The sequence below is a fragment of the Candoia aspera genome, chromosome 1, assembly GCF_035149785.1.
Source record: "Candoia aspera isolate rCanAsp1 chromosome 1, rCanAsp1.hap2, whole genome shotgun sequence".
Lineage (NCBI taxonomy): Eukaryota > Metazoa > Chordata > Lepidosauria > Squamata > Boidae > Candoia > Candoia aspera.
The window spans coordinates 277,939,942-277,967,677 of NC_086153.1; the positions used below are offsets into that span (position 1 = coordinate 277,939,942).

The following is a 27,736-nucleotide window of genomic DNA, read 5'->3' on the forward strand; positions in this document are numbered from 1 at the left end:
ATTATGAGAAAGGATGCTGAGTGGAATGATGAAATGAAAAAAGCTGTTGATGAGAAAACATGCATTTAAGAGAATGATGTTACACAAATAAATATGAGAGAAAAAATTGTATAACTATATAAATAGAGAAGATTGTTTCAAGGAATATAATCAAAGGAAGCAAGGAGCAATCAAGTCTAAAAGGGGCAGACAAAAAGCAGAGTGATTTTCATGGAAATAAAAAATTGATTTAGAAATGGAAAGAGAGGGTAAACAATGACCTTCCAGCACAGCAAATGGAATTAAAATAAAAGTGATGAAATTATTTGAGATGAAATTGAAGAAAGGGAATATTGGAAGGAGTATTTTATTTATTTGCTTGTTTCTTTGATTTGTATCCTGCCCTAATTTCCAAGGACTTCTGGCAATGAACAACAGTAACATAGGAATCATACAATAATAATTAAAAGATCCATGGTAAATAATAGAGAAAATTGTGTGGGAATTACAGTGATATGTTGAGCAGTGGAACTGAAATGCTGTATTATTGGCTGAGAACCTGAATTATTTTCAGTGAATGTTAAATAGATCGCATGATAGAGGCAATGAAGAGAATGGACTGAAACCTGATGCATCAAAGACCAAAGTAGCTGTGTTTGACAGGGAAAATGGAGCAAATGTTTGCAAGTTATTCATAAATGGTGAATAATTAAAGCAAATAGATGAATTTCAGTACTTGTGATGACTGCCTACTCAGCTTCCCATTAAATTTGATTCATATGTGGTTAAAGTAGAAATCTCTTTAATGGAGTGTAGTATGCAGTACAGTGAAAAAGTTGTGAATAGAAATTCCCACACTTTCCCCAGGTTAAACTGTCCAATGAAACCAACCCCTCCCCCTTTCGTATGCAGCCCCTCTTTCCCGTGCCAGTTTGTTCAGCTCCGTGCAGATGTCTCCAATGGCTCTCAGCAGCCTGACCTTGAATGCCAGAGATAGTCCAAACAAGATGGTTTCACACTCCTGGCTCACCCCCCTGCCACTTCCAGCGATGTGCAAGGTTTGACACAATTCCATTCATGCATGCGAGTTCGATCAGATGTTCTGGGAACATTTGATTGGGGAGCATGACAGTACCTTGATAAATGTTTGCTAAAAGTGAGAAAATTGATGGAGAAATTTTAAGAAGTACAAATGGTGGGTAGGAGATAGCATGAGGTATGTAGAGCATATATAGTATGCAGCTAAGAGAAATGAATGTTTGTCAAGCAAGTAAAAATGGATGTATAAGAGTTTGCTTCTACCCACTTTGTTTTATGGATGTTAGAGTTTAGGAGAATCTAAGTAGTAAGTAGAAGGATAGTAGGAGTGCAGTATTAAATGTGTGAAAACAAAAAGCAATAGAGTCAAAAATGAGTCGGTGCTGAGTGTGTGCGGAAGGAATACAAATGTACTGAATACAGAGTGCACTGAGGAAGTTTGATCATATGGAGAGAATGAATGAACTGAAAAATAAATATATGAATGAAGAATGAGTGTGTCAGGAGGAAGGGGGACAGTGGAAAAGTGCTGAAATTAGAACCTCAGAAAAAGAGAGCTGAGCTTAAAAAACAGAAGGCAGTGAATGAATTGATGCGTAGACTTGGTGGAAGCAAGAGTGGTTCTCACAGATAGCTTTGGAGAAGTGTAGCGAATGGGGTTGGTGTATCCTAATTTAGCTGTATTTACATTTCTTTTTCTTATTTTATTTCTTTAATTTCTTTGGCTTGCTATATCTTACGCCTTTCCTCACCTTTGCTTAACGTTGCTTAGTCCAGAAGGAAATAGTATGATGGGTATGCCTGTGGTTTGATTAACCATAAATTGAATTACTAAATGAACTATGTCCATCTTGTCACTGTTAGCTGAATCCTGGGTATTGAACAAAACACAATTGGCCGCATTCACACAATACGCCATGCCAAAATCAAACCAAAAACATTACAGCTTAAATGAGTGTGAATTCAGTGAAACCAGCTAATGTTTCGAGCAACTCTTGTTTCAGTCCATGTCCCAATTAAAGATAGGTCTGATTCAAGCCTGGAATAACATAAATCCATATTCCAGAGAGTGGATTACAATCCTTAAACCCTTGCCTGTTAAAGCCCAGTGTGAGAATATTAATAAAGTTCTGCTTTTCTCCCTTTGTTGCAAGTGAAACAATACATAGAACCCAAACCGCTAAGCAACATGTTGGTTTTTAATTTTCCTCACAGCTCCCAATAAATGTGAACTAAACTGCATCCCAAAGGGAGAAAATTTCTACTTTCGGCAGAAAGAAGCGGTCACTGATGGAACTCCCTGTGAGCCAGGGAAACGCGATGTTTGTGTGGAGGGGACCTGCCACGTACGTATTTTTCCTCATCTCACTTTCAGAAAGAGCACCAAGTTTCCCGGCTTCTTTTCTCATGCTTGAACTCTGAACTTCCTCAGGCCATTTATGAGATTATCTCATTTTATCCTACCGTAGATTTGTTAGGTGAACTAAGATGAGACACCAAATTCACACACCATGACTAGCCCACAGATTTGTCTGAACAATAGTTTGTTGACTAAGCCCTAACTGACAGCATTCACACCACATGCTTAGCATTAAAATACATTCTAGAAATCCTGTTGTCTGAGTACATAATATCTCAGGCCAAACCAAACCAGGGGTGGGGAGGGGTTTGCTGGCCAAGAACTGCCTTTAATTGTTGGGGGAGCTGCCTTTAAGTGGGTGGGGCATCACACATTCAAGGAGAAGTTACGAGCTTTGGCAACCTTCAACATTTGCCCTCCCTGGAGATAAAGCTATGTACTACCGAGCCTTCTTTTGTATTTTTTCCCCTTTTTGTTGCTTGCTAAATGTCAGCATATTGTCCATGCAGTTTCATTTCTTTTTTGTGTTTCATTGCAAAGATGGCTATCATATCTGTACAACAGATGATTATTAGTGGCAGGAAGTCCCAGGGCTGCAACTGGGGGGGCAAGCGGGGCATGTGTCCTGGGCGCCGCACTGGGGAGGCGCCAAAATGAGCGCTGGTGGGGAGCCAAAATGGGCGCGGAATCCATGTTCGCCCCAGGTGACAGAGACCCTAGTTGCGGGCCTGGGAAGTCCATATTTATTCTGCCCATCTCAGTCTCTCCTCATTCCCCTGCCCATCTCTTCCAGCACTTCGTTGGTTATGAGCAGGCATACTGTACCCTTAGGCTATCCAGAGTGTTTTCTCCAGTCACTGTACTATTCAGGGTGAAGGCCTGACCTCTTGGAATCAAAAGATAATCAGAATACATGGTGAGATTGAAAAGAAGTAGCCTTCTGAGTGAAACTCAGACCTTACAGATTAGATCAGAGGATCCAGGAGGCCAAGGATTACTATGTATTCGTGTTCGCTGAGTTGTATTCATCTGATGTCCACATAATGAAACTGGGTGACAGCAGAGAGGGGAAAAGAGGGGGCTACAGTTCAGGTGCTGTAGGACTGTTTTTCAAACTTGGCAACTTTAAGACATGTGGACTTCAACTTCCAGAATTCCCAGCCAGCATGGGGAATTCTGGGAGTTGAAATCCACATACGTTCAAGTTGCCAAGTTTGAAAAACACTGCTGTAGGAGATGGATTCTTATGGCACACAGAGTTGGATGGGCAGAGAAGATTGTCTGGGCCCTTTATTTATTTATTTATTTATTTTACAAATTTATTCACCGACCATCTCACCCCTACAGGGGGACTCTGGGTGGCTTACAAGAAAACAGGATTAAAATATAAAACCATTACATTACAAAATACCGTAAAAGTAATAAAATCTACATGGTGAAAAGAGTCCTTGAGTGTAATAGTGTAAAAGCCCATTCTGGAAGCAACTCATGTCAGCTATTCCCAGCTTATAACAAAAGAGCCAAGGAGAAATGAAATGAAGAATTCACTTATTCTTCTGGGAGAAGAACCAGGATGCACCTTGGCCTTGGAAACTCTTTTAGCTCCTGCACTTCCACCCTTGGCCACCAGAGGGGTTGCAAGGACCAAAAACCAACCAACCAACTAATGGCTAGCTTCACTTGGGCCCTGTCTTCACTGCTGAGGGAAAGTGTTTTCTACCCATCCCTGAGTTAGCCAATATTTTAACAGCATGAATTTTGCTGCCTCATTGCTGATCCCTGTCTTGCCTCTCCTGCCTCTGCCAAATGGTGTCCCACTTATTTGTGTGCAGGCTTGATAGCAAAGCTATTGGTAGAGCCCTCCAGTAATGCTTCCTTCCCATTTAAGCATGTCACCAACCAAAAGGAAAAGCATTTCCTAATCAAAGCACTGCGGCAGGAAGGGTGTAACTACAGGACCACACTATTGCTCAGCTTCTTCCTCTCCCCCATCCCACCCCCCGTTTGGTTGTAACCAGCACTGAGTAAAGGTGGTGTTGTTTTTTAAGAGATTGATGTCACAAAGGGAGTTTTTTTAGGACTTCTCTCTCTCTTCCTTTCCTTTTTATGGGTAACAAATGCCAACTTCCTGTTTTGTTTGGGAAGCAGTTGGAAAGAGTTTTCCCATTAGTCCCCTGAAATGCTATTTCAACCTTGCCCTAAACCAGTAAAAACACCAAGGTATAGCATTTTCAGCACTGGCAGAGCAGTCTGGCCCTGTTGCACCATCCTGATCGACCACAGTTTGAGTTCACCAGCCACCTATTTTTTCCACTATCCCATCAAGCAAGTAAAATGGCAGCATCCACACGTTGTGGAGGTGGGTGCTGGTTGTGGCAGGGAAACACTGCAGGTAGCTAGAACAGGATTGCTGGAGAAATGCAAAAGGAAACCAGTGCTTAATATGTAAAAGCTCTATTGCTCTTGTGCAAGTTTAAAGGACCTCTAGCCCAGCACTGTTCCCATCCAGCTGTTTAGGAAGGCAACAGCAGACAAGGCTGGAGGGAAAGGGGTGTGCCCACATCTGCTTGAATAAATATCTCTCTGATCCCACCTATTCCTCATCTCCTGACTTCCCCTCCATGGCTGGCAAAGCATAATGTCTTTTACATATCTTGCAGCTCTTGGTTTAAGGAAGAAAAGAGGGCTTTAATACTAGCACACAGAAGGATGACTTAAGCCTATCACATTCAGGGACTGGAGTTGAGATCAAGGCAGCATCATGAGATGTGATAAAAAATGATGCTGCCAGACATGTTTCTGCCATGGCTAGGTACAAGTGGAGATAGAGCCTAAGCTGTTGAGCAGCCACAAAGGCTGGGGATACGCATAATGCATCAGTTAAAATCACAATGGCTGGATTCACACATTGCATTAAGCCAAAACTAAGAAAAACATTAGTTTGGTCCAATGTGGGAACCCTGCCAGCTGTCCCTCTTTAACTAGGTGGATTGGAGTGGGGTGGGGGAGCTAGGGAGTGACTTATTTTCCAGCTTGAAAACTATTCTTCTCCATGCTTTATGCTCATTTTCTCTACAAAACAGGGAAGCCCGCTCTTTAAGAAAGGTGCTTCTCATGGACATGTTCATAGTGTGTGGGGGGTTGGGGGGGGTAACAGAAGTAGTTTACAGAAGTAGTTTACCATTACCTCTTTCCAATATTTTTTTTAACTAGCTAGCCTATGACCCTGCAATTTCCGGATTTCCTCCTGTCAAAATAATTGACCAGTCTGGTCCTGCTTAGCTTTTTCAAAATCAGCCACATTTGGTGCTTCATTGGACATTAAATATCCCTCTGCAGCCCAGCACTATTCCTCTCCCATGTCTCTTAGAAGAGAAACCAACTATTGGTCCCTTTGTATTCCCCTCCCTCTTTTCTGCTCAACGGGCAGCTGTTGGTTTCTCTGCTAGGAACATGTTTTATGTAGGAAGAAGTTATTTGCTTGGGCAACTGTTGTGGGAGGACAGCTCTGGAAATACCAAATTACAGAGAGTAATAGGCAGTTTCATTAAAGCAGCCACATCAATAGTTAGCTAAAAACAGACACTGTTTTAATTTTTGTTGGCCAGTCAATAGTGGCTGCACAAATATTAGCTGAGTTTAACCTCTAATGTTGTATCTCCACAGGGTTGACTTTCCTGCAATTATTATATCACAGTATGTTTGAAAGCAAACTCCTATGAAATATCATTGCTGGAAATCTCTCTGGCATTTGTGTGGACTTCGGGCAAACTTGCTTAAAATTTTAAATATACACATTCACTGCCTGATGTCTAGAAAGCATGAATGCTGAAATCCCACAGGCCTGGTAGGCACCACAATGTTTTAGAAAGATGTTCTGAGAAAAGTTATGAAACATATGGCTGCTGTTGTCCTGGCCTTGATATCCCCAGAGATCTTCTGAGTGGGAAAAACAATACTTGCTTCAGGGGAAAAGGGATTTGAAAGAAAAATTACCATTTATGTATGGACTCATCTGTTTGTTTGAATAAATTTTATAAGGGTTTATTATTACTATTGTTTAAAAAAAATCTGTAACATCTGATCCAGATAGTAGTGATTCAGAGAAAAGATGGATGCTCACAATAGCAAGCAATACCTTTTCCAATTTTTAAAAGCCTTTAAAGCAGTCTTTTTCAAACTTGGCAATGCTAAGTTGTGTGGACTTCAACTCCCAGAATTCCCCAGCCAGCATGAGTTGAAGTCCACACATCTTAAGGTTGCCAGCTTTGAGAAACACTGCTTTAAAGAATAAGTTCTTGACCTTACTGTGTCTTGTCTTTCTATTTTTTGATAGCTTGACATCTGTCTTACCTGTGCATGGTTTGAACTTTGCTATTTTACAGACTGTTGGCTGTGATAAAATGCTGGATTCTTCCAAAAAGGAAGACAAGTGCCTGCAGTGCGGTGGGGATGGAAGAGCTTGTTTTGAAGTTAAGGGGCTCTTTGATGTGCCCAACCTCCCTAAAGGTACATTGGGGTTGTTTTAGTACCTTTAATGAAGAAGCAGAGCAGGCTTTAGACTAGGGCTGGGGTAGAGATGCTTATTGATGGTTCTTATTAACCTCTTGATATCTTTAAAGCTAAAGTCAGTCAGTGAAACTCAGGAAGGCTTTAACTGTACCATGCTGGGAGTATGATGTATTGCTGTCACTACCTTGTGCCATATTACATCAATTACATGCATGGGTAGCTTTATGGGTAATATGAGTATAGATGGAGCCAGTTCAAAATCAGTGGAGTAGTTACAGCAAAATTTATATCTTTTCCCATGTAGCTTCTCTGCATGAAAGAGTGACTTTACCCTGTCTTCCTTCTCTATTACAATCTGTATTTTCTAAAATGAATTTATTCTGGCTGATTTATTCTGTCCCTATAGGCTACAATCAAATCTTTGTCATTCCGATGGGAGCTACAAGTATCTGGATCAAGGAAGCAGCACCTACCAGGAACTTCCTGGGTAAGTATTTGTTACTGCTCTTCATATATGACTTCCATCACATCATTTAGTTATAACTTAATAAGGCATACTATGGATCTGCATGTTCAGAAATATCACATAGTACCATCATCCTGGACTTGCGCCATTAGTAATACAGGTGGGAGATTGCTTAATAACAGGATGCAGTTGGAATATGCTATGAAACAAGGTTCTGTTTGCAACAAAATACTTTCAATAATAAGTGTATTTTGCAGAAGCAAGAGTCTTCATGACTTCTCCATCAAAGCCCCATGCATGCCATCCACCTTTATTTCAGACACTTGGGGGATCTTCTGGAATAAATGATGAAACTGCATGGGGACCATGAAGGGGAAGGCAAAGGGAATTGTTCCCAACCATTTGATTAGCAAAAACATAAAAATGAATTGCATCCTTCAACAAGAGAGCAAGCAACATAAATTATCTCAGGATACTGGTTCCTTATAATGATTTGATTTCATGGTATGGGTTGAATGTTGCTCACTGCTCTCTGTATAAAAATGTTCAAGGTTCTCTCATGTCAAACTAGCATCCTGGTGACTATGTTTACACATCTGTGTGGTTTTTGTGGCAGTAACATGGAAATGGTTTACCCATGCCTTCTTCCCTGATATTTTTTTTGCATTTCCCAGGGCAGCCCACAGCTACCAGCTAGCAGTTGTAGATTCTCTGCAAAAGCATTATCCCCCCACCAAAAAAAAATCTATTGACATCCCATTTTGTTTAGTACATAACAGCCATATCATATCTGAGGATCTTTTGCAACATCTGAGTCTCAGAACTGTAGTCACTGTCTTTATATTTCTTTCCATTCTCTTTTTCTAATCTCAGCCATCAAGAACGTACAAGGAACATACTATCTGAATGGGCACTGGACAATTGAGTTTAGCCGGGCCTTGCCTATTGCTAGCACAGTGGTGCATTATGACAGAGGTTCAGAGGGGGATCTGGCTCCAGAGCTTCTACATGCCCGGGGCCCCATCACTGAGCCTTTGATTATTGAGGCAAGTAGCTGCAAATACTTTCCTGTTTTCTTACAGGTCTTAATCCCTGAGCTGTGCATAGGATTCTAGATAATTCTAGATAATTCTCCAAACAGAGGGATTCCACAGGGTCATAAATAAATGAAATAGATTAAAAGGAGAACCTTCATTTCTTGGTTGAACATCCATTAGATAGAGAGTGGAGAAGAACTGGTTTTAAGGCTATCTCTATTTTGTGCAGAGGTCAAACAGTACATGGGTACCTTGTTGTTGCATTAAGATCACTTTAGTTCCTCATTCCTTAATGTCTCTTAAACTTCAGCCCTCAACAGTACTCATAGATGACATAAGAGTTTTGACACATTTGGAGGGCACAAGGTTGGTAAGACTAGCTTAGTAATTGTTGAATAAAGGAGAAGTATAATATTTCTTCATTCCAACAAGACACCTCTTCATCCTTTGTATTGTAGGCGAAGTAGTCTAATGTTTGTTTATTTATTTTATTATTCAAATTTAATTAAGTATTCTAATATTGATCTATGAGAGTCAGGAAAGGCATACAGCAGATTCAAGAAACAAACTATTCATGCTGGAGATGAGCAGCAGACAATAAGGGAATAAACTTTGGCAAGGATCTGAGTGATGGACATGTGTGTGTGTGACTTCAAGTCAGTTTTTGACACCTAGCGACTGCCTGGACAAGTCCCTGCATTTTTCTTGGCAAGGGTTTTCAGAAGTGGCTTGCCATTGCCTCCTTCCTTGGGCTGAGAGAGAGTGACTGGTCCAAGGCCCCCCAGCTGGCTTTGTGCCTAAGGCGGGACTAGAACTCACAGTCTCCCAGTCTCTCGCCTGGTGCCCTAACCACTAGACCAGGCTGGCTCTGAGTGATGGACAGTTTTCACAAATAGCAGACAAGGCTGGAAAACCTCATGGACTATAACAGACAGACATTGTGTAAATGTCTAAATTAATGCATCAGGGAAAAGAAACTAAGCTGACCCTAGTTTTCCGAAGGTAGGCCAGAGGTTCTTGTTTGAAAGGGAAATATTCTTTACATACAGACTCTTATGAGTCCAGGCTTTGCCACTGCATGAACTGAGCCAGTGGATAATACCCTGCTGCAAGAATAACAAAAACAGTACATTTCATTAAACCTGCCTGTCCTCTTTCCTTTTCAGCTTATCAGCCAGGAACCAAACCAAGGGGCACATTATGAATACTATTTGCCATTCCAAAGGCAAACGTCAGGCTACAGCTGGGGCTACGGCTCCTGGAGTGACTGTAGCGCTGAATGCGGTGGAGGTAAATCATGTACAAGGCTAGCACTATACATTTAACGTTACTGATTTGCTTAAGTAATGGTTCCCAGTCTGTGTGTACAGATCCCATGTTGATCTGCGAGGATATTCTAGATAGTTTGTGGTTTGTGTGTGTATTTTTTTATTCTTCATTTATTTTCTATCCCGCCTTTATCATTTTTATAAATAACTCAAGGCAGGGAACATACCTATTACTCTTTCCTCCTTCCATTTTCCCCACAGCAACAACCCTGTGAGGTGAGTTGGGCTGAGAGAGAGCGACTGGCCCAAGGTCACCCAGCCATTGAAGTCCACATATCTTAAAGTTGCTAAGGTTGAGAAACACTGTTCTAAACTGTTGCAAATGAGTCCAGCAGTAGACAAGATAATCTACAAACAGAAAACATCCACAGTGGAACAAACAAAGCATCTGTAGTAAAGAGGAGTAAATAATCAGCAAAATGAAAGCAACACCCATTCTGCAAAAGAACCAGAGCCATGTACAGCTATTTATTCACATTTAGTTAAGCTAAAGTGAAAAAGTTCTCCATCTAAACCAGCTTCTGAAAGTCAATCGATGTCAGGGCAAGTTTCAGAGCCAGTTTGGTCTAGTGGTTAAGGCAGCAAGCTAGAAACCAGGAGATTGTGAGTTCTAGTCCCGCCTTAGGCATGAAAGCTGGCTGGGTGCCCTTGGGCCAGCCACTCTCTCTCAGCCCAATTCACCTCACAGGGTTGTTGTTGTGGGGAAAATAGGAGGAGGAAGGAGTATTAGGTATGTTCCCTACCTTGAGTTATTTATAAAAAATAATAAAGGTGGGATAAAAAAATCTAAAAAAAGTCTGACCTATAAGGGAAAGCCCGTCCATAGCATAGGGCCATGGTGGGAAAACATTACCTCCCACCCCCGGAAATTGATTGAACTGAGGGATTTTCAGCATTTTTTCCCAGGATGGGCATATTGAAACCGTTATTTCATTCAATTAATTATTTGATTTAAGGATTTCCCCCTTTCAGGCTAGTTGTCAGAATCCCCAATCAAATGATTGAGGAATCGTTTGACCATGTTCATCTGCCATGATGAGTCAACACGTGTCCAGAACCAGTTGAGAGGGGGAAACATCAAGGAGCGTGGAAGTATGCTGTTTGGACTAATAGGAAGAGTCAAGGTTGTACCAGCAGAAGGCATCTGGACTTGGCATGCCTGGCCATTGGAACTAGGCGGGAAGAGTAGAAAGGGGGGAGTGGGGTGATTGCTTGCTTTTAATTAGAAACTTTAGGTGGGAATTTTCACTCTCAACTTTATGTAAGAATCTGACACTTCTGTTCCCAATAATGATCCAACTCATCCTCAATAAATCTGAATTCTGCATATTTCACTTGTGCATGAGTTGGATCATTACTGGGAACAGAAGTGTCAGATTCTTACACAAGTGCTAAGCCTCTTACCTTGATGTCAATCGCATCACTTATGTGGGAATATGAAAGCAGAACTCATTGGATGCTGGCCTCTATCTAATGTTTATTTGTTAGATGATAAGACCTGATTGCTTTAGAAATATTATGCTACTAATCTCCTTGCCAATTATCTGTTAATATGTACCATCTTTGGTTGTTGTTGTTGTTTTTCTCTCCTCTGCAGGTTATCAGTCTCGCCTGGTGTTTTGCACCTTTGATAATGAAGCATATCCAGATTATATGTGCAGAGATAAACCATGGCCAGGAAATAATCGAACCTGTGGCCTCCAGCCCTGCCCACAAACAAAACGGTGAGCTTGGATTTGGTTTCTCTGTTCTCTGAAGTACCTTATAATCCAAGAATCAGTCAAATCAGAAATAACTTGGTAGTCTCTGTTCTGGGCCCTTGGTGCTCTCATATGGAATGCATGCAGAGAAATCTGAGGCCTGCAAAAGTAATACAAGGTAGAACAAAATGTTATTTGAGGGGGAAAAAATCTTACAATTGGCAAGTTAATTGGGTGGGAGTAGGCAGCCTTTTCTTTGAGGCTTGCCTATTCCAGAATGTCTTCCAGGTTGGGTGCAGATAACTATAAAATACGTATTTATCAGAAGGCCCTCCAGGATGTACTCTCTCTTTCTAGACACATAAGCCCATGAACAAAGTAGCTACAACATCTACTGTTTTTCTTTTCTAAGCAAGTCAATAAAGTCTGAATGGGGCCCAGGGACATTCTGGAAATGAAAATAATGCTAGATGCTGGTGCATTGCTTTCCCATTTGCCATCTCCCCATTTAATTAATGTAATTAAAAGCACCTGACTCCTCTGTTAGGAGAAGGTCTCAATATTACTGAGCATACTAGGAAGGGTAGGTGAAAGCTTTCTGTCAGAAGATCATTGAATACTTCCTGGCTAATGGGAGACTGTACTGGAGAGAGCCCCCTTGTGTGAAATGCAAGTGATGAGTGGCAAGGATTCATTTTAATTTTATCAGTAGGACATTATCCTTTGGATAGTTTTACAGATATGAAATGGCTTCCTCTGTTTTAGCATTAGAACTTTTCTGAGCATGATTAGGTTTCTGCTTGTAATATGCATAGAATTCAAAGCAAGCATTCACCCTTCAGATCTCCAAAGGTTGTGTCACATTCAAACTTTTACACAGAGAGTTGGACCACAATTCCTCTCCCCCCCACCCCCAATTTACTAGGACCTACTGCTAATTTCCGGGTACTGAGTGGGTTCTTAAGGCTATAGTGAGCAATAAAATCTGTGCAATTCAGATGAAGAGATCAAAGTATGAAAGCATCATCTATGTCTTTTGTTGTATGCAACTTTTGGAAGGGCAGTTTGGAGACATGATGAAGGCCAGGAGAAACTGTACCCTTCCCACCACCCACATATTTGGCCTTGATCTGAATTTCCTCTTCCTATTGTGGGTAATAAGGTACCCACAGTATATGTTTTCTGCGTAATAGCAGCTATGGAGGGTGATCTACTTCGATGCAGGAAATTGGTGCAGCTGCAAAGAGGGGAAATGGCTGTTGCCTGCCCATGACCCTGATCCAAATTGGACCCTCTCCTAACATGCTAAGGCTTTAAAAAAAAATGGCAGTGGAGATTTTCAATCCATCTTCAAAATCCCATTCAGTTTAGCCCTAAAAGAATAGAAATCATACTGTGAAAGACAGACCCAGATGTCTATATATTTATTATGGGCTTAAAAATCTTTGTTCTATATACAAAGGGTATCTTACCTCTATCTGCCGGGAGCATGGAGCCGCAACAGAGCATGGAACTTGCAAACAAAGAGGTAACTAGGAGAAAGTGGTTCTAGAGTTCCTATTCAGCTCTTTTCTTCCTTCTCCTCACCTCCAGTAGTGGTCTTCAAACCTCCTAACCTTAGTAAACAGCTTGTATCCCCACCCCCCACCCCTTGCATTCTTAGCTGTTCGCTCAGGAGGAATTTGCTAGAAAATCCCTGGGAAACGCTTGTTGAAAGCCACAGACCTAGATTCACAGAATCATACAAAATAGAAAGGTTGGAAGAGATCTTGGAGATTGTCTAGTTCCACCCTGTGTCCAGTGCACGAACATGCTACCCTAGCACTTTAAGGCACAGGAACACAACCTGTTCACCCAAGTAGTGTGGCTAGATAGCCTCTCCCCAAATTGCTGCTGAAAAATTGTAATTTGCAGGTCAACAGAAGAAGGAATGATTAAGTGCATGGCAACTTTAATATGGTCAATCTTTTTAATTTAACTTCAATTAAGTTTAAATTTAATTTAAATACAAATAGATTTTTGTCCTGGCTCTACTTCCTGGTTGGAGTGTGGCTCCCAGCATGCTACTCAAAGGCTAAGTGAGGCTCTTAGCCTTCCAGAAGTTGAACACCTTGAATGCTTTTCTCCTGGGTGATGGGCTTTGTTCTGAAAGCTTTGGCTTTTCTCCCTAAATAACTGTGTTGGGTGGCCAGATCCTGTGTGGAGCAGGGAGAAGGAAGATAGGTTCTTATTTTTCTTTCCAGCCCAAGAGTTTAGATGTTACATCCCCAGCAGCTTCTGTTCAGGAGTTTAGGAAATTAAAAATAAATGCAGCTGGCAATTGCTGGATTGTCTTATCTAGCCTTCATTTCTGTTTTTCTATCTTTTTCCCATGCCCAGTAGTGTGAATGGTAATTTTACAGATTCAGTTATATATCCTCTGGATTTCCCAGAGGTCACTCCATAATGATGAATTACCAACCATTATTACAGCTGTATTAAAAGTCGTATTTCACGTAATGAAATTCACTGCTACAAGCTTGATGATGCCATTCACTTTGATAACTTCAGCAAGGGGCTGGATATGAAAACAAAATCGTCTTTCAGTGGTTATTTACTGTGATGGATATGCGGTTTCAGGAATGGTGTGCCTTTCATATAAGCGAATGGAGGGCTCTTTCTTTCAAGCATAGCTTGTCGGTTTCTTGGTGGCAACTAGTTGATTGATAAGCAGGATGTTATAGTGAAGGACCTTTGAGCTGGGTTCTCATAACATTCCGAACCATAGTTTGTTTTCATCATGGTTTGTTGAAGATGACATAATCTGGCTCATGCCCAACACTAAGCTTAGCCCAATAGGGTACCCAGTCTGATCCAGTGGAGCTCCTAAGTCCTACAGAAGCAAGTACCAAAAAGATTTTTTTAGCTTTCAAGTGGAATACCTATATGACTGTTTACAGTTTCCTAGTCTTTATTATGGTTTATAGTTCAAATCAGACAAAAAGAGAATCTTCCATGTAAGGTCTTATAACCCCACGCACTAGTCACATGAGAGAATGTGAAATGTATGTGAAAGAATCAGCGGAGAAGTAAAGGTTGCTACAATGCTATATAGCTTGCAATCACCACTCCTGAAACAAACAAAAAAATACTATGTTCTTTAACTATAATTGTTCCCACAACTGGCTAAGCCAGGGTGCGCTTAACCATGGTGCATTGATTAAACCACAATTGTGTGGGTTCACATAATGCATTAATGCCTAAACCATGATTTAAATTAGCTGGGCTAAAACAAGGTAAACCACAAACTAGCAGGCCACATTTTGACTTTGCACATTATATGAACCCAGCCAGTGTGTCTATAGGATAGAGACAAAGGTCACACTGCCATTTGAAACTTATTTCTTATCGAGTGAAACGAAAAAGATAACCCAGTGCCAGATTTTTAGAATATTTAAAAGGAAGCTTAGGATGGTTTCAACTTAGTGAAGTCTCAAGATTCATAAACTTTAAAACCTTATGCTAAAACTCTTGAGGGAGTAAAAAAAAAAAAAGGAAATTTCTTAAATTTTCTAATTATTTTGGATCAATTACTCTAAAAATGTTAGGAGGTAATTACTAGACATGTTGGTAGCAGGTCATTAGAACGTGAATCTGCCACGTGGTTGCATGATTGGATGGGAAAGTGACTGGTAATTTAAGGCAGGACAATGTAGGGAAAGAATTGTGAACCCTTTGCTGTCTTAGTGCTTTTGACGTGTAAGCCACTCCAGCTGTGTTCTTCCAACAAGACTCATAGACCAGAAGCAAGTTTGGTTGAGAAAAGTAGGTTTAATTTGTACATGACAACTCCAGATTTCCGGAATTCCTGGGTATCTGGCCCTTTAATGGATCTTCATCTTCCTCATCACCATTGCTCCTGGCTGTTTACTTGCTAAAGAGAAAGCTGACTATGCTATCTCTCTGGGCTTCCATGGCAAGGCGAGGTCATTTTGCTTCTGATACTGACTTCCATGGCTTTCTTCCAGTAGTGTGAAATGAACCCTATTGTCCCATCTGCCGATCCCAGCAAATGCAGCCCTGGCTTGTGGTCTATGACAGAGAGAGAGGGGCTTCCTTTATTCTTGCCACCAGGGCTGCTCACTTGCTCAGCATCTCACATTCTGGGAATGGATGACTTAAGAGAAAACAGAATGAGTAAGGGCGGCAAAGCCCATGGGCTGATTGCAAGGGTTTCCTCTCAAGAGCGGTCCTCTGCAAGGTCCTAACTATGCCAACCCTTAAGACTTGCTCTGAGTAGTTTTTTCTGCTGTTACTACTAAGAGCAAGTCCTTGTTAAGCAAATGTAAAATTTTTCATTTCAACTTTCTTTGGGCTCCTCACACATGAGATTGTTACTGCCCATCTGTATCCCTATGATGTCATGAGGTTCCGGTAGGACTTGGAAGCTGAGCCAATTAACAATTATCCATCAGCTTAGCTCCTCCTCCAAAGGAAATCCTGTAAACATTGGGCCATCAGTTTCTCATTGGTGGGAACTTCCATCCTGTCCCAGTCCCACCCTGATTTTTCTCATCCTGTAATCGGTAAGATCCCATCACAGCTTGCCACCATCCCCGCTTCTCCAGAGTTACCCTGAAGTATGGTTGGCACTTCCCCTGAGCAATGATCAGTTGGGGCTTAATTGTTTTCCCCAAAAAGATGAGGAAAGGGAAGAACAAGGAAGAAAACAGGAAGTTGGCTACCTGTCTTTTTTGAGCAGCTGGAGCCAACTGAAGAGAGGCTGGCCAGCTCAAGGGGGTGAGGAGAAGTGAAAATAACCACAAGTACTGTTTGGGGAAGTGAAGGTATGGCTTTGTGGAAGGGGCCACAAAATGCTGAAAAGAGCTATATATTCACAGGCATGAGAAAGACAGTTTCATTTGCAGGGAGTGGAGGGAGATAGACAGTATCTCATTACACTGAATATTGTTCCATGGCAACATAAAATAATGCATAACTATAAAGGCAGTAAGTGGTAAAATTCCTCCTGGAATATAGGGCAGAGAAAATTTTTCAGCCCGTTCCTTATTTGCAGTCTGTTTCCTTCTCTGTCCATAACGAAGGAGCTGCCTAGATTAGCCTCCTGCCAGCTAAGTTATTTTTAGAAAAGGACTTCCTCTGAGATGCCATGCTCCAAACTTACAGCCACTCTTCACACAGCATCTTATTGGTCTGTCCGCTGTGCCAAGATAGCTGAGGTTATTCGGGCGGTTTCTGTGGGAAACAACAGCTTCACTTGGCTGCTTGACTGCCTGGAATTTTGATTAAAGCCCAGCCTTTGCGTCTGCCTGTGGTCCTGGCTTCTCTCATTTGCAGCCTTGGTCTCTGTGGTTTGGTGAAGCTTCACCCAAATTTAGGGGAGTCAAGTTAAAAGAGGAGTTTTCTCCCAGTGCATAGAGAGAGGGAGAGAGCGAAGCATGTTTCAGAAGTATTGATTAATTCATGTTTTATTAAAATGTTGACCCAGGTTAGACACTGGAGAACTCCCAAAGATCACCCATCCATCCCAAATGCCCCGTGGACCACATTGATGGGAGTAGTGGAAGGTGTAAATGCACAAGATTTTTTACAGGCAACTTTTAAATGAAAAAAAAAATATCCAGCTACTTTTAGACATAGGAGGAAAGACATTGGGACCCTGCAGGTGCAAAAGCCATCTAATATATTTTTAAATGTGCTTAGCATCTGCATAATATAGATCACACAATAATGGTATTCCTCATTCAGAATCTGGGGATTGTCTTAATATAGTTGTTGGTGTTGCAACCCATTAAAAATAGTGACATTCTACAGGTAGCCCTCACTTAATGACCATTCGTTTAGTGACAGTTCAGACTTATGATGGTGCTGAAAAAAGACAACTTACAACCAGTGCTCACGTGACTGTTGCAGCATCCCCAAGCTCACGTGATCACGATTTGGGCATTTGGCAACCAGTTCATATTTATGACCATCACAGCATCCCATGGTCATATGATTGCCATTTTCGACCTTCCCAGCCAGCTTCTGGCAAGCAAAATCAATGAAGAACCACATGATTTGCTTAATGACTGTGGTGATTTGCTTAATGACCGCCACAGAAATGTTCATAAAATTGGGTTGGATTCGCTTAATGACCACTTCGCTTAGCAACCAAAATTCCAGTCTCAATTGTGATTGTTAAGCAAGGACTACCTGTACTACTCTCTCCCTGAGAAAGACTTCCTCCCTTTCTAAACATTTCCATCACTGAGGCATCCATTAATGCTTCATCTTAAATTGTCTTTTTTATTCCTTTCATCCCCTTCCTTTCCTTAGGTTGGCACCTCTGTTATTTTTAATGCTGCTAGGAACTTCCATTATGCCCTTGTTTTGAATTCCTGGCTTTTAATATGACTGCATTAATTCCTGCATTTCAGGTGTCTTTTTCCTAACCCTTGCTTACTAGCTGGATAAAAGCTGGGATCAAGAAAGCTTATCCCAGGAACTAATAGTGAGAGACTTTTGTTCCTGGAAGCTCTCTTGTGACACCAGTGGTTTCTTGGTTCCTTGAGAGTTATTTTAAAATAATTTATTTTTAGCTGGAAAACTGGGGACTGGGGAGCTTGCTCTGCCACCTGCGGAGGGGGCATTCAAAGCCGTTCCGTTTACTGTACCTCCTACGATGGACATCATTTTCAGGATGCTGTGGATGATACTGAATGTGCATCCTTAACAGAGAAGCCACACAGCACACAGCCTTGTGGCCTGCAGCGGTGTGCAACATGGGTCACGGGTCCTTGGTCTGAGGTAAGTTCTTTCCTCTACATGCAATATCTGTATTGATGCAGGACTGACCCAGTTTCCTCTGCATCTTGGGGACAAGAAGATAATCCAGCACCCTTGGGACACCCTGATTTGCCCTGCACGATTTTAGCACTCAGTAAACAGTTGGAAGTACAGATAGTCTTAGTTTAGCAACCGCAATTGGGACTGGCAACCCAGTCATTTAGCAAAGCAGTCACTAAGTGAAACCATGATTTTGCTTATGATTTTACTTCAGCTTTCCTTTGCTTTACAGACTTCCGAAGGTCATAAATGTGAGGATTGGTTGTAAAGTTACTTTGTCATCACCAGTGTAACTGTGAACGGTTGCTAAATGAGGACTACCTGTAACAGGACAGAATTCCATAATATTGGGGCTCATCATAACTCTGTGTGTGCCTATCCTACAAGTACAGAAAGAAATTAAATACAGGATGAGAGTGTAGTAGTAGTTAAGGTGTTACTCTAGGACCATGGGGCCCAAGTTCAAATCTACCACAGATACGGAAGCTCAGTGTGATCTTAGTCCAGTCACTTCCTCTTAGTCCAACTTACCTCACATTGTTTTTGTGGGAAAGCAGAGGAAGGATCACTAAATATGCTTCCTGGAGGAAAAATAGCCTATAAATCTAACAAATAAATAAAAGTACAGAAATAAAGTACAGAAATGTTCAAATATCATTTAACTGGACATAACTTTTTAAAAACATGTATTTAAATTTAGAAAAAATACAAAATATACACAAAAGACCAAATATATTTTTTAAAAAACCAAAATTAAATGGAACAATCCTTAAACTTAAAAAAAATGATAAAAATTGATAAATGATAAAATGATAAAAACCAAAAAAAAGAGAAACTCAAACAAATTCTAAAAAATGGATATAACTTAAAATTTATAAAATAAAATAAGAAGCTACCATTGCACTTCTCCTCCGGAGGAAATCAAACTCCAGGGCAAAATCTCTGGAACGTCTCACATGCTGGAATGTTCCTCCTGATGCCATAGCATCTCAATGAAATGTTGAAAACCTGAACACTGAAAATTGGCCTTTATTTAGACTGTAGAGAGTGCAGAGCAAAACAGATCAATATTTGTGATAGAGAAGTATGTCATACAGTGACCAGATTCTTTTTTTACAGTGTTCAGTAAGCTGTGGTGCAGGTATTCAAACCCGGACCGTAAGCTGCCGGGTTGAGCAGGGCCCTCAGATTCTAGATGTTGCTTGCTTGAGAGAACCAAAACCTCAGCACGCTCAGCCCTGTATTGGGGAGAATTGTATACAGGAGATTGGCTGGCACATTGGAGACTGGGGATTGGTGAGTATGACACTATTTGCCTAGAGGACTAGACCCGTTTTTGTTCATTGCTCTTTGTCCCTTCCCTGCATCCTTTCAGATTCTTACGAAGACCCATGTGCATCCATACAATTTTTGTTGATCTCCTGGGATGATGAAAATAACCACAAGAACGAGGCCACCACTCTGAATAGCCAGTAGGACAAAGTTAGGCCATAAGTGCAGCATAGATATTTTAAACAGTTGCTTTCTGGGATATGATGGTGATGCTTACATTATCTTATCTTCTGGAAACGTAACTATCAAGTGACTTAGTTGTAACTGCCTCTAAGAACAATTGCTGCCAGAATCTTTGGACTGTCTCTGGGCCCTATTTATCAGTTCTACTAATTGACCTGGAAATAACTATTCCTGCTAAGTCTTTCTTCTTTACCAGTCTTCCCTGATTCGCCACACTTCTGATGTGTTGGAGTGGCAACTCTCAGGATTCCAAGCCAGAATGGCTGCAGGAAAACTGGAGGGTGCCAGATTGGGAAACCTCCAAACAGTATTTGCAAACGTGTTCCTTGACCCACAAGGCCTCTGACTCTTTGGAGGTTCTTTGCTCCCTGTCTGATTACCCATTGTTTTAATATTTACCATTTTTTGATCAAGTGCTCAAAAAGCTGCGGTTCTGGCATCCGAACCCGCCAAGTCATCTGTGCTGATGGTGATTCCAAATTCTACAGCCATGAGATGTGCCAAGACATCCAGCCACAGATACCAACCATGCTTGGGAGCTGCAACACACAGCCTTGTTACCTGCCTCAGCGTAAGTGCAAACTGGTGATGGTCAAATTCTCAGCATCTACTTCCAAGCCATCTGAGATATTAGAATGGATGGGAATGCCACTGTCACATATAGTTTAACTAGCAGGCTTTTCCATTATATCCATGTTAAATTCTACTGCTATGAAATATCTGTCCTTTACAGAAATGTTGAGTTGGTGACAAATATTCTTCATGTCTATGTTTGATTATTGATTTGTAAAAAATGGGATAAGGTGACGCATGAGGGAATAATTGAAGTTAGCAGAGGTACAACTGGAGCAAAAACTGGCAAGCTTTTGCCTTTGTAGGTTGGATCTTGCCGGCCAAATATTGGAATCGCTAAATTGTTTTCAGGAGTGCAAGAAAATACAAAACAGTCCTCTCCAGTCAAGTGCCCTCCAGATGGGATAGATTTTCATTACCATCATTCTCAAAAGCTAGGCTATCTGACAGATTCTGGAGGTCAAAATCAGATAGCAATGCTGAAATATTATGGCTGTACAAATTATGTCCAGTAATAAAATGGGTAATATTGCAAAATTGGAAAATTTGGTGCTTTAAAACCAAATTGAGAGGTTGAGAAAGAGGGACTGGCCCAAGGTCACCCAGCTGGCTTTGTGTCTAAGGTAGGAGTAACACTCATGGTCTCCCAGTTTATAGCCTAGTGCCTTAACCACTACACCAAACTGGCTTTCTCATCAAGAATTAGAAATGGAAAGTCCCTGAAAACAAAGCGTCCTTCAATCCATAGCTAATGGATCTTGCTAGGGTTGGGCCTAAACCTGTTCCTCCCCATCCAGATCCTAATAACCAGGGAAGATCCTCAGCAAATCACCTGATTGGCCAGGGATAGAGATATTCAACTGAGTAACATCCACATATTGATGATATCTGACCCCCATGTATTGGATGACCTCACCTAGTATCTCATGTAGATACTGCAGGAGAGCACAGAGTGTTGAACCCTGGGGAACTACGCAAAGCAGCGGTCTTGGGCTTAGTTCCCTACCCCACCAGTACTGTTTGGAATCTACTCAAGGGAAAGAACCACCACAGTAATACTGCCTCCTATTCCCAGCCCTTGGAAGTGGTCCAGAAAGATACCACAATCAATAGTATCAAAGGCCATTGAAATCAAGTAAGATCAGGAAAATCTAGAAAAATTAAGGAACTCATTTCATCCCTTAAATTTACCCCAATCTAAAAAAGCGAGGGGGAGAAGGGATCCCAAATTTTGGCCCCACACACTTTGGGAGTTTTGGAGGGGATATTAATGGGGTACTGGAGGACCAAATGGGAATTTCCTGCACTTTCCTATTAAGTTTCAACCTACTTTCCTTTTCTGGAATTTTTGCCCCTTTCTTGAGGAATAATATTTTACACTGTATACCTGGGATATTAAAGTCTGTAGAACTTTTTCCCTTGTGTTTTATAATGGAGCTTTATTTCCATCTGTTTTGAAGTGCAATTTTATCACTACACAACAAAGTATGTCCCTAAGGCTTCCTTTAACTGATTTTTTGTGGGAGCAGAGATAATTTTTTACATAGAATAATATAGTGTATTTCTATTCTTGCAGAGGTTCCCAGTATGCAAGACATCACAGGATACAATATCAGTCGCCAGACATTACTGACTCGCTACCACCCTGACCAAGGCACTGAAGGTTTGGAAACGCCAAGCTGGACTTCCTTCATCCAGTGTTATTTTGTTTTTCTCTGAGTAACTTTTCAGCATTTTCCCCTTTCCTTTTTATAAAGAGAGTCTTACAGCTCACACTCTAGTTCTGTGGGAAAAGAGCTTTTGACCCACTTGCCACTGTCTTCTTTTTCCTGCTTTTCTCAGTGACAGTGTCAGAAAGCAAAGGTGGCATGACTATGAAGATGGCGAGATAAACTTCCACCCCTAGTCACTAAGGCAGGGGGACCCAGTCTCTTTGGCCAGTGGGTACACTTGGAACTTGTAGAGCATTTTATGGCTGTGTGGGAGAAAGGAGCTCCCTATTGACAAAATGGTGGTCTCAGTGACATGCCAATCACACAGACACCCAACAAATCAGCTGGAGCCTAGAGTACACTCAGGGAGAGATTGCTGCTTATGGATAACACACTGGTGATCCCAGTTCTAATACCTCACTGGAGATCCAGCTTAGGACTTGCCTCAAGACTTCAATGAACTTGAATGATCAATTTAAAATGCTTTGTTAACTGCATGTCACAGCTAGTGTTTCCAGAGCAGATCCTAAGAAACCTTTAAGAGTGTAACGGAAGGCATGGGGTAAGCCTTGCCTGTCAGTGTTTCCAATTTCTAACTTAAAGATACCAGAACTTTCTCAGGCAATTCTACCCTACCCATACCTGGTCTTTAACTTCTGGTACTTTACAAGTTTCCTGAAAAGCAGGAAATCCTGCTGTCCTTTGACTGAACATGTCAATTTTACCTAAAGACTTGATTGAGCCAACCTTGACTCCTAAAGCAGTAGACACTTGTCGGTTCTTGGCTTACCTGGTTTGTTTGGCAACAATTTGGCAGTGAATTGCCACTGTCTTCTTCTGGGATAGTATTAGTATTTCTTGGGCTAGACTACAGTTCTGGATTTCCTGGTGGTTGGCTATCCAAGTACTAATCAAGTGCAACCTCCGTTTAGCTTTGGAGTGGGAGGATCAGCCAAGATGGCCAAGGTGCTTTTCCCTGCTGTGACTTTCACCCAAGCTTACACTTCTTGCTTCAGTTCCATGCTTCATGTGTCCTCCTAGTGATATTCAACAAGAAACTATAAATAAGAGGCAAAGGGAATACAACATTCTGAAAACTGATCATGTTCAATCTTCTTTAGCTTTAAATGAGTATACAATAAGAAAAGAATCTGTATTCATTCCACATCTGGTATGTACTGGGCATAATTCAAATGAAGACTGTCCACAATATGTTGTTGTATGCCACTTAGCCCTAGGATAAGAGGTCCAGCCAGCTTGAAATACTCTTTCTGATTTCCAGAAAAGGGAGAAGGATGAGTTTCAGATGAAAAAGAAGAAGAAGAAATAAACCTGTTCTTTCTCCTTCTCTCACAATATTCCCTAATGTGTTCAGGTTTGGAATCCATACGCTGGAACTTACTGTACAGTAATGTAAAGTGGAACTAACCCTCTCTTTCCTTTTCCCATGCCTGTTAACTTTTCCATCCATATTATGGGCAGGAAAGTATGTAAGTATGAAAAATTAATAGCATGCATCTTCGTTTCTCTTGATTCTAATCCTCTCTCCAAGATACTGATTCCTTCTGCTCTCCCTTTATCATTTTCCGTCTGTCTGATAGCTGTAGCACTGGACAGCTGCAAAGTAATCTTCCGTGGCTCCTAGAAAGTAGTGAGAGACTGGATGCTTCCAGGCAACCAGTTCCTCCATCAAACACTTTGTGTGCTTATTCTCATTTTTGCTCTTAGAAGATTTTATCTGTGTGAAGGGGGGAAATGATGAGAAAATGTAAGAGGTTACAATTGAAAGGCATTATTTTCTGTCCCCTCCCTAAGTTCTGTGAATGAAGCAGAGAGTTTGCTCAATAGAAATCTTGCCTTGGAGGCTGCTAGCTAAGTGTCCAGACCATTTCCATTTCCTTCAGTTTCTTTTCAGGTTAAATGTATGGACAACTAAAGATCCTCAGCTATGCATCCTTATGAATTTGTAAACAAAAAATCACTATTTTAAGTTTTGTTGTTTATTCGTTTAGTCGCTTCCGACTCTTCGTGACTTCATGGACCAGCCCACGCCAGAGCTTCCTGTCGGTCGTCAACACCCCCAGCTCCCCCAGGGACGAGTCCATCACCTCTAGAATATCATCCATCCATCTTGCCCTTGGTCGGCCCCTCTTCCTTTTGCCTTCCACTCTCCCTAGCATCAGCATCTTCTCCAGGGTGTCCTGTCTCATGATGTGGCCAAAGTATTTCAGTTTTGCCTTTAATATCATTCCCTCAAGTGAGCAGTCTGGCTTTATTTCCTGGAGGATGGACTGGTTGGATCTTCTTGCAGTCCAAGGCACTCTCAGAATTTTCCTCCAACACCACAGTTCAAAAGCATCGATCTTCCTTCGCTCAGCCTTCCTTATGGTCCAGCTCTCGCAGCCATATGTTACTACAGGGAACACCATTGCTTTAACTATGCGGGCCTTTGTTGTCAGTGTGATGTCTCTGCTCTTAACTATTTTATCGAGATTTGTCATTGCTCTTCTTCCAAGGATTAAGCGTCTTCTGATTTCCTGACTGCAGTCAGCATCTGCAGTAATCTTTGCACCTAGGAATACAAAGTCTTTCACTGCTTCTACATTTTCTCCCTCTATTTGCCAGTTATCAATCAAGCTGGTTGCCATAATCTTGGTTTTTTTGAGGTTTAGCTGCAAACCAGCTTTTGCACTTTCTTCTTTCACCTTCATCATAAGGCTCCTCAGTTCCTCTTCGCTTTCAGCCATCAAAGTGGTATCATCTGCATATCTGAGATTGTTAATGTTTCTTCCAGAGATTTTAACTCCAGCCTTGGATTCCTCAAGGCCAGCTTGTCGCATAATGTGTTCTGCATACAAGTTGAATAGGTAGGGTGAGAGTATACAGCCCTGCCGTACTCCTTTCCCAATCTTAAACCAGTCTGTTGTTCCGTGGTCTGTTCTTACTGTTGCTACTTGGTCGTTATACAGATTCTTCAGGAGGCATACAAGATGACTTGGTATCCCCATACCACTAAGAACTTGCCACAATTTGTTATGGTCCACACAGTCAAAGGCTTTAGAATAGTCAATAAAACAGAAATAGATGTTTTTCTGAAACTCCCTGGCTTTTTCCATTATCCAGCGGATATTGGCAATTTGGTCTCTAGTTCCTCTGCCTTTTCTAAACCCAGCTTGTACGTCTGGCAATTCTCGCTCCATGAACTGCTGAAGTCTACCTTGCAGGATCTTGAGCATTACCTTACTGGCATGTGAAATGAGTGCCACTGTTCGATAGTTTGAACATTCTTTAGTGTTTCCCTTTTTTGGTATGGGGATATAAGTTGATTTTTTTCCAGTCTGATGGCCATTCTTGTGTTTTCCAAATTTGCTGGCATATAGCATGCATTACCTTGACAGCATCATCTTGCAAGATTTTGAACAGTTCAGCTGGGATGCCGTCGTCTCCTATTGCCTTGTTATTAGCAATGCTTCTTAAGGCCCACTCAACCTCACTCTTCAGGATGTCTGGCTCTAGCTCACCGACCACACTGTCAAAGCTATCCCCGATATTGTTATCCTTCCTATACAGGTTTTCTGTATATTCTTGCCACCTTTTCTTGATCTCTTCTTCTTCTGTTAGGTCCTTGCCATCTTTGTTTTTGATCATACCCATTTTTGCCTGGAATTTACCTCCAATGTTTCTAATTTTCTGGAAGAGGTCTCTTGTCCTTCCTATTCTATTGTCTTCTTCCACTTCCGCGCATTGCTTGTTTAAAAATAATTCCTTATCTCTTCTGGCTAACCTCTGGAATTTTGCATTTAATTGGGCATATCTCCCCCTATCACTGTTGCCTTTTGCTTTCCTTCTTTCTTGGGCTACTTCTAGTGTCTCAGCAGACAGCCATTTTGCCTTCTTGGTTTTCTCTTTCTTTGGGATGTATTTTGTTGCCGCCTCCTGAACAATGCTGCCAACTTCTGTCCAGAGTTCTTCCGGGACCCTATCTACTAAGTCCAGTCCCTTAAATCTATTCTTCACCTCCACTGCATATTCCTTAGGAATATTAGTGAGCTCATATCTAGCTGATCTGTGGGTCTTCCCTAATCTCTTGAGTCTGATCCTAAATTGTGCAAGAAGAAGTTCGTGATCTGAACTACAGTCAGCTCCAGGCCTTGTTTTTACCGACTGTACAGATGTCCGCCACCTTTGGCTGCAAAGGATGTAATCAATCTGATTTCGGTGTTGTCCATCTGGTGAAGTCCATGTATAAAGCCGTCTCTTAGGTTGTTGGAAGAGAGTGTTTGTTATGCAGAGTGAATTGTCTTGGCAAAATTCTATCAGCCTGTGTCCTGCTTCGTTTTGTTCTCCCAGGCCATACTTACCTGTAATTCGAGGTGTCATTTGACTGCCCACCTTAGCATTCCAGTCTCCTGTGATGAAAATAACATCTCTTTTAGGCGTGTTGTCCAGTAGGTGCTGCAGATCCTCATAGAACTGCTCTACTTCAGCTTCTTCAGCATTTGTGGTTGGGGCGTATATTTGGATCACTGTGATGTTAGATGGCTTGCCCTGAATTCGAATTGAGATCATTCTATCATTTTTTGGGTTGTATCCAAGCACTGCTTTAGCCACTTTACTATTAATTATGAAGGCTACTCCATTTCTTCTGTGGTCCTCTTGTCCGCAGTAGTAGATCTGGTGGTCATTTGATGTGAAGTGGCCCATTCCAGTCCATTTCAGTTCACTGACACCCAGAATGTCTATCTTTAATCTTGACATCTCACCAATAACCACATCCAATTTGCCCTGGCTCATAGATCTTACATTCCAGGTTCCGATGGTGTGTTGATCCTTAGAACATCGGATTCGCCGTTCACCACCAGCACCGTCGGCCGCTAGCCGTCCTTTCGGCTTTGAGCTAGCTGCGTCATCACGTCTGGGGCTAGTTGAGCTCATCCTCTGTTCCTCCCCAGTAGCATTTTGACCATCTTCCGACCTGGGGGTCTCATCTTCCGATGGTATACCGACATATCTCTGGTTGTACTGATCCATTTAGTTTTCACGGCAAGAATACTGAGGTGGGTTGCCATTACCTTCCCCAGGGATCGCATTTAGTCTGACCTCTCTGTCATGACCTTCCCGTCTTGGGTGGCCCTTCACGGTTTAGCTCATGGCATCATTGAGGTGCTCAAGCTCCAGCACCACGACAAGGTAACGATCCTTTGCTGAAGCTATTTTAAGTAGGGTAGTTTTATTTCACTGCCAAATTGAAAGACCCAGGTTTCTTCAGAAATTGATACTGTAGGAGAAGAGCTATGTTAGTCTATGGTAGCCAAAAATCAGGAGGAGTCTGGTAGCACCTTATCAGACTAAACAATTTTGTGAAAAGGCATAGGTTTTCATGAGTTACAGCTCACTTTATCAGATGCATGGAGTGGTCACCAAAATTTATGCCTTTTTTATAGTAGAGGTAATTATTCTGATTTGGGAATGCATGGTTCCCAGAGTTTGCATTATTATTGTAGTAGATTACTTATTTAAGTAATTTATTTAATATATTATGATTGAGTGCTACACCAAGTGGCCAGACTTGTAAGTACAGGTGATCTATGTCAGGTAAGCAAGAATGTGGTGGGTGGAGGGTAGGTTAATGTAATGTGGGGATATTGGGGTAAAAGAACATAGTGAAACGTCTGTGTAACCTGTGTG

General features: G+C 41.5%; 1 protein-coding gene across 2 annotated transcripts in view; it reads left to right on the plus strand.

Annotated features, from left to right (window-relative positions):
- PAPLN (papilin, proteoglycan like sulfated glycoprotein) overlaps window positions 1–27,736 on the plus strand; it is a 102,519-nt gene that overhangs the window by 54,627 nt on the left and 20,156 nt on the right. The window contains exons 6-16 of one of the 2 annotated variants that reach the window (XM_063289861.1): window positions 2,233–2,363; window positions 6,763–6,886; window positions 7,296–7,376; window positions 8,229–8,401; window positions 9,559–9,682; window positions 11,318–11,444; window positions 12,883–12,948; window positions 18,002–18,209; window positions 19,368–19,544; window positions 20,178–20,334; window positions 21,913–21,999. In XM_063289861.1, coding sequence (XP_063145931.1) covers window positions 2,233–2,363; window positions 6,763–6,886; window positions 7,296–7,376; window positions 8,229–8,401; window positions 9,559–9,682; window positions 11,318–11,444; window positions 12,883–12,948; window positions 18,002–18,209; window positions 19,368–19,544; window positions 20,178–20,334; window positions 21,913–21,999 — 1,455 coding nt within the window. The remainder of the gene's footprint in view (window positions 1–2,232; window positions 2,364–6,762; window positions 6,887–7,295; window positions 7,377–8,228; window positions 8,402–9,558; window positions 9,683–11,317; window positions 11,445–12,882; window positions 12,949–18,001; window positions 18,210–19,367; window positions 19,545–20,177; window positions 20,335–21,912; window positions 22,000–27,736) is intronic. The other variant, XM_063289862.1, reaches the window with a different exon arrangement.